At 35.7% G+C, this 10835-nt stretch overlaps 2 protein-coding genes across 2 annotated transcripts; both read left to right on the top strand.

The window, feature by feature from the left end:
* Positions 1 to 1249: 1249 nt before the first annotated feature.
* LOC109167693 (cysteine-rich receptor-like protein kinase 3) lies at positions 1250 to 4319 on the top strand. Its single transcript, XM_019316785.1, has 8 exons — positions 1250 to 1650; positions 1761 to 2179; positions 2309 to 2440; positions 2546 to 2655; positions 2736 to 2946; positions 3025 to 3256; positions 3331 to 3481; positions 3581 to 4319. The coding sequence occupies exons 1-8, from the start codon at positions 1277 to 1279 to the stop codon at positions 3890 to 3892; spliced, it is 1941 nt and encodes a 646-aa protein (XP_019172330.1). The 5' UTR covers positions 1250 to 1276; the 3' UTR covers positions 3893 to 4319.
* Positions 4320 to 5550: 1231 nt separating this feature from the next.
* On the top strand, positions 5551 to 8398 carry LOC109167695 (cysteine-rich receptor-like protein kinase 2). The gene is made up of 8 exons (XM_019316786.1): positions 5551 to 6027; positions 6114 to 6532; positions 6612 to 6740; positions 6851 to 6960; positions 7050 to 7260; positions 7366 to 7597; positions 7674 to 7824; positions 7922 to 8398. Exons 1-8 carry the CDS (start codon positions 5657 to 5659, stop codon positions 8231 to 8233), a joined length of 1935 nt encoding a protein of 644 aa, XP_019172331.1. The 5' UTR covers positions 5551 to 5656; the 3' UTR covers positions 8234 to 8398.
* Positions 8399 to 10835: the final 2437 nt, after the last annotated feature.

The following is a 10835-nucleotide window of genomic DNA, read 5'->3' as shown; positions in this document are numbered from 1 at the left end:
GATGTGCTAAATATGAACCTTTAGTATTCAAATAATAAATTTTCAGTACACAAATAATGAACCACCTTCAATATATTATAAATGACATTATTTTAGTGTTCCACCTTATATATAACTTGAGCAATCGTTATGCGTTGGACCCGTGTCCAGTATGCTTGCTGGACACGGGTAACAGTGCCGTTAGGCACTGTTATCTTTTTTTTTTTTTTTTTTTTTTTTTTTTTTTAAATTTCAGACCGCTTCGTTATAGAAGTATATGTTCATAATTTTATTACTATATGTTAATAACTGTACATTCATAACTCCATAACTGTACGTTCATAACTCTATAACTGTACATTCATAACTCCATAACTGTACATTCATAACTCCATAACTGTACATTCATAACTCCATAATTGTACATTCATAATTTTCGAAGCTCTATGTTCACAATTTTAGAGCTCTATGTTCATAATTTTATCACTATATGTTCATAATTGTAAGTTCATAATGTTAGAGCTCTTTGTTCATAATTCGATCAATAACTGTACATTCATAATTCCATAACTGTAGATTCATAATCTCATAATCGTAGATTCATAACTCCATAACTGTAGATTCATAACTCTATAACTGTACATTCATAATCTTCGAAGCTCTATATTCACAATTTTAAAGCTCCATGGTCATAATTTTATCACTATATATGTTCATAATTGTAAGTTCATAATGTTAGAGCTCTGTGTTCATAATTTCATAATTGCATAACTGTACATTCATAACGGCATAACTGTACATTCATAATCCAAAAAAAAATAACGCCGTTAACACCAAAACGCGCGCAATTTTTTTTTTTTTAAAACTAAATGACGCGTTTTTTTTTTTTGAAAAACGACGTCATTTTGGGCCCGTGTCCACAATTCATTGTGGACACGGGTCCAGGGCATAATTTGCCTAACTTGAGGATCATGGCCAATGGTATGGTGATTGCTAATTTGCTATACATCCATGTCATTTGACATAGTCAATGGACCTGGTGACCTGGTGACCTGGTTGACCGGCATTTATGGAGGGTATCTAGCTAGCCAATATAAAAATCGAAATAATACTATTATTGAAAATATAATAAATTTTATTACGATTTTCTTTTATATTTTCTGAAAAATGAAAGACAGGAAACACATTGGCAATTTCAATATATTTAATTTACCCTCAATTTTTATAAAGCCAAAAAAAAATTGTGTATTTCTCTTCTGATCTCCTCCTTGAGCCTAGTCAGCTACAGTGGTCGTAGATGGGAAGCTCAGGCAGGTGGTGGTGGTTGGCGGTGGTGATGTTGGTAGTATCAGTATCAGAACCTGCGTTTTCCGACCCACAAACAAACCAAATAGGCAGCCTGGGTTGCAGCACGTACAATGTTACGGATGCACAAGATTATTACATCAGGGAACTCAACCTCAGCTTTGTTGATCTCAGAAACCAGTTATCCGGCGGCGACAAACGCTTTGCCACCACCACTCAGCGGGCTGTCTACGCAATGGTACAGTGCAGAAAGTACCTCTCCACTGCGGACTGTGTGGCCTGTTTCGATGCCGCCGTGTTAGTAACCCGAAACTGCCCCATCGCCACCAACTCTGCTATTGTCATATTTGATGGCTGCTTTCTCAGGTGAGTTGTAGTATGCTTAGCTTAGGCGATATTAATTTAGTTGAGATGGACCACATGCTTCAGTTCTGTGCCTGAGCGAGCTTTTAATTTGTTTGTTTTAATTTGTATAGGTACCAGGAGAGTTACTTCTATGATCAGATTACAGATCGGATTACAGCAGGAACCTATCCAGTTTGTGGCAATCGAACTGCCCGAAACCAACAAATTTTCAATGCGTCAACACAACAACTACTAAATGAGCTTCTACTTGCAACGCCCAGAATTCATGGCTTTTACGCTGCAGTAAAGCTGGAGGAACCTGGTGGTCGTGGTGGTGGTGCTACCAGTTATGCGGTGGCGCAATGTGCTGAAACCGTGACCCAAAGCAGCTGTCAAGATTGTTTGTCATTAGCTTACAATAACATAAAGAGTTGTTTACCTAATTCTGCGGATGGAAGAGCTGTTGATGCAGGATGTTTTTTGAGATATTCAGACACCCCTTTTTTTGCTGATAACCAGACAACTGACATAACACCCTTCCTAGGAAGAGGTATGTACGTACTAGAATATGTTGTCTTTCTTGTCTGCTGTTTCTTAAACACGTACTCTGTAAATATGAAATGAAAGTTTTAATTAATGTTGGAAGCATCATCTAACTGGTAGCATGCATCTTCTCCAGGGAGTAGTTCAGGAAAGAAGAAACCTATTCTTCTTGCGGGTGTAGTTGGTACTGTAGGAATCATTTTGGTATTAGCAGCCCTTTTCCTTTTGTATCGACAATCAGGAAAGCAAAATAATGCTTGGAGAAAAGGTGAATTGAAGTTCGTTTAGTGGCATTCATCATATCCAATATTCATATTTTATAATTTTAATGTTCAGGTATGTGTTAACTTATGGACTCTGTCTTCTTCTATAGGCAGTATTGTGGGGGCAGAGAGCTATATATATAAAGATTTGAAAGCTGCAACAAATGATTTCAGCGAAGAAAATATATTGGGTAAAGGAGGTTTTGGTGATGTATATAAGGTGATCTGAGTAACAATTCATGAGGGTAGAAATTTTAGAATTCAAAGAATAACCAAAGCTACTCTTTTATGACTAAACAGGGCACTCTACAAAACGGGGATGTGGTGGCAGTAAAGAAACTTACAACAATTTGTAGTAGAGCAAAGACAAACTTTGAGACTGAAGTTAGTCTTATTACAAATGCGAATCATCCCAATCTCATTCGTCTATTGGGATATTCTGGCAATGAAAAAGTGCTCATACTGGTTTATGAATACATGGCAAATGCTAGCCTTGACAGATACATATATGGTACTCCCATCCTCAAACTTTATATTGTACGTTATATGAAAACTTTTCTCATCCCATTTTTCATGAATGAATTGGTAGGAGAGAAGCGAGGAATGCTGAATTGGAAGCAAAGGATTGACATAATATTGGGTACCGCTAGGGGTCTTGCGTATCTTCACGAGCAGTTCGATGTATGCATCATACACAGAGACATCAAATCCAGCAATATACTACTTGATGACGAATTCCACCCCAAAATAGCTGATTTTGGTTTGGCAAGGCTTCTACCAGAAAATAAGAGTCATCTTACAACTAAATTTGCAGGGACTTTGTAAGCCTAAGAACCTTATATTTTGTTTTCCACATTTTCTTTTCACTTAACTATTGCTTGTTGCAACGCAATAGGGGATATACAGCGCCAGAATATGCAATTCATGGCCACTTATCGGAGAAAGCTGACATCTATAGTTTTGGCATAGTCATCCTGGAGATCATCAGTGGGAAAAGGAGCAGTGATTTACAAGTTGAGCCTATAACTGGGTATCTTCTTGAACAGGTAATTTCTTGTCTGAAGATAGAAGCCAATTTATCTTGATATATTATTTAACATTATTAGACTTCTGTATATATGTATCATTTTTTATAATAAATATAGGCATGGAAACTATACGAGAATGATGAACATCTAGGACTGGTGGATAATAGTTTAGACTCGAATGAATATGAAGCAAAGGAAGTGAAGAGAATGTTGGAAATAGCATTGGTGTGCACCCAATCACCCTCGAATATAAGGCCAAGCATGTCAGAAGTGGTGGTCATGCTTTCCAGTACTGATGCCTCAATCATTCAAAAACCCCAAAACAGGCCAACCACTATTACTGATTTCGATAAGAGGATACTTACAACTACAAGCAGTTCAACATTTACTAATGCCACCATTTTATTTTCTCGTTTCTCAGGCCGCTAACACCTCATATTTTGATCTTGCTAGCTTGCTTGTGTTGTGTTTGTACTTATTTATAGATTTTTAGGAAAATTGTAAAAAATGTCCCTCTATAATATGTCAATTATCAATGTCACCCTGAATTATGAGTGGTGTAAATGTTGCCCCTCAATTATCAAAATGGTGCATATATAACCCATCCCGTAATGGACTTGTGGTTCCCCACCGCTGTCCATCGTTGGTACTTCGAATCGAGGGAGGGAAAAAACAATTAAATTACATATTTACTATGACTTAACGGTGTCGTACACTAATGGGGAACCACATGTCTGTTACGGGAGAGGTTATATGTACACCGTTTTGATAATTGAGGGGCAACATTTATACTACTCATAATTCAGAAGTGACATTAATAGTTGGCATATTATAGAGGGACATTTTTTATAATTTTCCCCAGATTTTTTGATCTGTAAATAAATATAGATATGTACATGTTAGACAAATTCATACAAACATAGCGGAAGCATTCATGCTTTTTCTAGATTCTATGTTTAAAGAGGAAACTAGTTTCTCTTAAATGAAAACTGTTTTTCTTGACTATTTACTAAACCTGATTTGCGCCCATTCGCCCAAAGGTTCTAGCTTTTAAAACTCATAACTTGAGCAGATCCTAACTGTAAGAGACACTTTTAAATTCGTAACATACTCAAATTAATCCTCATTCGCACGGGACCAACCCAGGAGTAAAGTGCTCAGATGGCCAGAATTAAAATAATTCATTAATAAGTTATTAATATATTAATTCAATTTTGATAACTCCTTTTATATATATACTAAAAATGGTGGGGATATCTACTAAAAATGGTGGGGTGGGGGGAGGGCCTGCAGCCAGTCAATTATCAACGCTCTAATGTGATGATATTGAATAAAATAGGTCTTGTACGTATTATGAGGGAAGCTATACATCCATGTCATTTGACATAGTCAGTGCACCTGGTTGACCGGCATTTATCCAGGGTATCTAACCCATATCATATAAAATTAGAAAGAGTTAATACCCAAAATCGTCCTCGACTATAGTGGTTTTTCTCAATTTCGTCCTAAACGACTTTGGTGACCTAATATCATCCCAGATTTTTGTGTTTCGCTCAATTTAGTCCTCCATTTGTTATTCCGTCAAATTGGTGTTAAATAAAGGGACAATTCAATAATGTCAATATTGATCTCTCTTTACTTTCAACTTGTGAAGTGCGAAATTCCTCTTTCTTGTACGAATTACACCCAGAATTACTCCCGGACCTACAAATCAAATTTTATATTCGCAGTTTTAGGAGTAATTCTGGGAGTAATTCGTAAAAAAAAAAGGATTTCGCAGTTCACATGTCTATGAGTAAAGAGATGCCAATATTAAAATTACTGAATTGTCTATTTATTTAACACCAAATGGACAGAATAACAAATGATGAACTAAATTGAGCAAAAACACAAAAGTCTGGGACTAAATTGAGCGAAACACAAAAGTCTGGGACGATATTAGGTCACCAAAGTCGTTTAGGACGAAATTGAGAAAAACCACTATAGTCGAGGACGATTTTGGGTATTAACTCAAATTAGAAATGATATTATTCATTGAAAATCAATTTTATTATAATTTTCATTTATATTACCTGAACAATGAAAGACAGAAACCAAGACCGGGAATTTCAATATATTTACCCTCTATTGTTTTTAAGCCAAATTTGTGTATTTCTCGTCCTTGACTCTTGAGCCTAGCTACACTGGTCGTACATGGCAGGCCCAGGCAGGTGCTGGTGGTTGGCGGTGGTGATGTTGGTGGTATCAGTATCAGAACCTGCGTTCTCCGACCCACAAACAAACCAAATAGGCAATCTGGGTTGCGGCCCATACAATGTTACTGATGCCCCAGATTATACCAGGGAACTCAACATCAGCTTTGCTGATCTCAGAAACCATTTATCCAGCGCCAACAAACGCTTTGCCACCTCCACTCAGCGGGCTGTCTATGCAATGGTACAGTGCAGAAAATACCTCTCCACTGCGGACTGTGTCGCCTGTTTCGATGCCGCCGTGTTAGTAACCCGGAACTGCTCTGTCGCCACCACCTCTGCTATTGTCATATTTGATGGCTGCTTCCTCAGGTAAGTTGAAGTATGCTAATTATTCGGCTTTAATTTTAGCTGAGATGGAGCACATGTTTCAATTCAATCCTGTGCCTTATGTATAGGTACCAGGAGAGTTATTTCTACGATCAAATTACAGATCCGATTACAGAAGGAAATTTTCCAGTTTGTGGCAAACGAACTGCCCGCAACCAACATATTTTCAATGCCTCAACACAACAACTTTTAAATGAGCTTCTACTTGCAACGCCCAGAATTAATGGCTTCTACGCTGCAGCAAAGCTGCAGGAGGAATCTCCTGGTGGTGGTGGTGCTACCACCTATGCGGTGGCGCAATGTGCTGAAACCGTGAGCGAAAGCAGCTGTAAAGATTGTTTGTCATTAGCTTACAATAACATAAAGGGTTGTTTACCTAATTCTGCAGATGGAAGAGCTGTGGATGCAGGATGTTTCTTGAGATATTCAGACACCCCTTTTTTTGCTGATAACCAGACAACTGACATAGCAACCCTCATAGGAAGAGGTATATATGTATATCGATCTATAATTTCTTGCTGTTTCTAAAGCACTCTGTCTTTGAATAAGCATCTTCAATTCTCCAGGGAGTAGTTCAGAAAAGAAGAAACCAATTCTTCTTGCGGGTGTAATCGGTACTGTAGGGATCATTTTGGTATTAGCAGCCCTTTTCCTTTGGTATCTGCAATCAAGAAAGCAAAATGCTTGGTTAAGAGGTGAATTGAAGCTCCTTTAGTGGCACTCATCATATTTTATAATTAATTTTAGCCTTCTTTTCACTGTACGTGTTAACTTATATATGGACTGTGTTCTTCTATATATATAGGCAATATTTTGGGGGCAAAGTGCTACATATATAAAGATTTGAAAGCTGCTACAAATGATTTTAACGAAGAAAATATACTGGGTAAAGGAGGTTTTGGTGATGTATATAAGGTGAGTAACAATTCATGAGGACATGCAGAATGAAATTTCAGAACATATAACCAAAGACACCACTCTAATCTTGTATGACCAAACTGCAGGGCACTCTACAAAGCGGGGATGTGGTGGCAGTAAAGAAACTGACAACAATTTCTAGTAGAGCAAAGGCAAATTTCGAGACTGAAATTAGTCTTATTACAAATGCGAACCATCCCAATCTCATTCGTCTATTGGGATATTCTGGCAATGGAAAAGTGCTCATACTGGTTTATGAATACATGCCAAATTCTAGCCTTGACAGATACATATATGGTACTCATATCCTCAAACATTATATTTGATCTACTTAATGATTAGCAGTATTTTTTATGAATAATTAAAACTTTTTCCAACCATTTTTCATGATTGATTTGGCAGGAGAGAAACGGGGAATGTTGAATTGGAAGCAAAGGGTTGATATAATATTGGGTATAGCTAGGGGTCTTGCCTATTTGCATGAACAGTTTGATGTATGCATCATACACAGAGACATCAAATCTAGCAATATACTACTGGATGATGAATTCCAGTCCAAAATAGCTGATTTTGGTTTGGCAAGGCTTTTACCCGAAAATAAGAGCCATCTTACAACTAAATTTGCAGGGACTTTGTAAGCCTAACAACCTTATTTTGTTTTTTACATTAGTTTTCTTTACACTTAACTATTGCTTGTTGCAACATAACAGGGGATATACCGCGCCAGAATATGCTGTTCATGGCCATTTATCAGAGAAAGTTGACATCTATAGTTTTGGCATTGTCATCCTAGAGATCATCAGTGGGCGACGGAGTAGTGACTTACAAGTTGAGCCTGTAACTGAGTATCTCCTAGAACAGGTAATTTCTTGTCTTAAGAATTAAGCAGCCAATTTATCTTGATATATTATTCAACATTTGACTTTTAAATATATGTACCATTTTATAATAAATACAGGCATGGAAATTGTACGAAAATGATGAACATCTAGAACTGATTGACAATAATTTAGACACAAATGAGTATGAAGCGGAGGAAGTGAAGAGAATGTTGGAAATAGCATTGGTGTGCACCCAATCACCCTCGAAGATAAGGCCAAGCATGTCAGAAGTGGTGGTCATGCTTTCAAGTACTGATGCCTCAATCATTCAAAAACCCCAAAACAGGCCAACCACTATTACTGATTTCAATAAGAGGATTCCTACAGCTACAAGCACTTCAACACTTACTAATGCCACAATTTCATTTTCTCGTTTCTCAGGCCGCTAGTTAGGCCTTTTTTGATCTTGCAAGCTTGCTTGTGAATAGTGATGTGTTTGTATTTATTTATTTATAGATTTTTTACCCATAAATAAATATAGATATGCACGTAGAACAAAATATAAGCATGTTTGTGAGTCAATGATTTTTTCTTATGTTACAAAAAAAATAAAAAAATTAAAGACTTGTGAATACCTGATACCATGAGTCCATGAGTTTTCTAAAGATGCCTATTAGATTCTCTGCAAATGGAATAGTTAATAAGTTTATTCTTTGAAATGTTAGTCTATTTCTTGACTTATTTTATGAGCTCTACCTGCTATAATAATAGTTCCCTAGAATAGTTATTTACTAATGTTAACTAACACAAAACACTTAAAACTCAGTCGTGACAATGACACCAAAGCAGGGATTAGAATGAGGATACATTAATTTTATGCCAAAGCTAAGGAATAAGTAAGGGAGATAAAACTTAACTTCGGATTCAAAAATTGCCAACACCAACTCAGTATACTAACACACCACTTTAGTGATCCAATGTTAGGTCGAGTCGGAATACGAGATTGTCTCACTATCGTGAGGCTTCCAATCCTTCTCATTATTAGGCTCAAGCAATCTTGACCTTTAATATTCTTTGCTCTTGTAAGTGAACTTACCCCTAAAGGCTGAATCCCCAACCCTAAGGGCCCCCCACACTCCGACCCGACAGAGCATGTGAGATCTTGTAAGTGAACTTAAAGGTCGTGAGACGGGGTCTATAAGACGTTGGCGATTGAGAGACGAGTCTAGAGGTATGATAACCTTTGTACTCCTTGCTCAAATATATGGTTGCCAAATCTCAAACTAGACAAGTATCGAAAAGGTATGTTGTGCACAAACCCATCAACACAAGAGCACAAAAGCATATCACAAAGACAATAACCCTAAGATGAGTATTAAACCTTCTTATGCCGTAGGCATCAAATTGACAAATAGGCATAAAATACAATATTTACCTCAACCCAATACCTAAACTAAACTACTCACTCATAAACATAAATAGCAAAAGAATATCCAAAATAAGAGTTAATTTTCTTCTCTTTTTTTTTTTGGTCCTACTTTTATTGGACATGTCCAATTTTAGTTCATCTTAATTAATTAGCAAAAGAATATCCAAAATCGATATTTCATACTAAATTATCATAATTTAAAATTTCTAAAATGTTACCATATGATAATGAAATGAATTAAATCCATAGGCAAATAATCTCAATTCAATTAATTAGTTCATTGTTATCTAAATAATACACCCCCTTCTAAAATAATATTGTAAGAACTATCACAAATTTAATTCAAACCATGTAATATGACTCATTCAAAGTTGTCTCTTGGGTTGGCCGAATGCAAATTAAATAGTTGTGTTTCGATCGAGCAATAATGGAGTAGTGCTTAGAATTTGGTTCAATGAAAAGTTTTTTAAAAATCTTTTTCTCCCAAATAATTGAATTCTCAACCCAAAGATCTTCACACACTAGTCTAAAAAAGTATTTGAAAAGATGTAAATCACGGTAACTCAATGACTAACAGACATGATCAACTACCAATGACACAAATGATCTGTCCGCTTTAAACATAATTCCTACACTATTATTGTCCAGCTTTCTTAAATCTTAATTAGATTCAGTGTTACTGAAAGACATTTGGAAATTGAGTTTATAGTACGTCGGGCGACATTTTCGTGAAGACTTCTTTGTCCACAAGCGTCTTGACTTGTCTAATGGCATGCATTTGTTGAATAGGAGGAAAAAAACAAAAGTTGGGCAATGGGTGGAGAAAGATGTAATAAAAGCACTTCTTCTTCTTCTTCTTCTTCTTCTTCTTCTTCTTCTTCTTCTTCTTCTTCTTCTTCTTCTTCTTATTATTGTTATTATTATTATTATTATTATTATTATTATTATTATTATTATTATTATTATTATTATTATTATTATTATTATTATTATTATTATTATTATTGTTATTATTGTTATTATTGTTATTATTGTTATTATTGTTATTATTGTTATTATTGTTCTTATTGTTATTATTGTTGTTATTGTTGTTATTGTTGTTATTGTTGTTATTGTTGTTATTGTTGTTATTGTTGTTCTTGTTGTTATTGTTGTTGTTGTTGTTGTTGTTGTTGTTGTTGTTGTTGTTGTTGTTGTTGTTGTTGTTGTTGTTGTTGTTGTTGTTGTTGTTGTTATTGTTGTTATTGTTGTTATTGTTGTTATTGTTATTATTGTTATTATTGTTATTATTATTATTATTATTACGCATTTTATAGTGTTGTTGTTGTTATTACTACAAAATGATTCCATTCAGTTTAACATTATAATTCGGTTCGATTTGAAAAAGTTTGGTTTCAATTCGAAATTATTTCTATTTGATCTCGGTTTAGGTACCTATCTTTCATATCATCAAGCCTTCTTACCCCATCATCTTAGCTTTCCCTGCAATCAAATCGCCACTAACAATATTGTTTATTCAAATTATATTCAACTAACACCGCCACAAGCACTCTAAATCAGCCTCTCCAATGGCAGCGACGGAGCTGAAGGTGATGTCCGTGACTTTCTTCTTAAGATAATGA

Source organism: Ipomoea nil, unplaced genomic scaffold (assembly GCF_001879475.1).
Source record: "Ipomoea nil cultivar Tokyo-kokei standard unplaced genomic scaffold, Asagao_1.1 scaffold3169, whole genome shotgun sequence".
NCBI lineage: Eukaryota > Viridiplantae > Streptophyta > Magnoliopsida > Solanales > Convolvulaceae > Ipomoea > Ipomoea nil.
The sequence above is the reverse complement of the archived record's forward strand: the minus strand, read 5'-3'. Positions and strand labels throughout refer to the sequence as shown.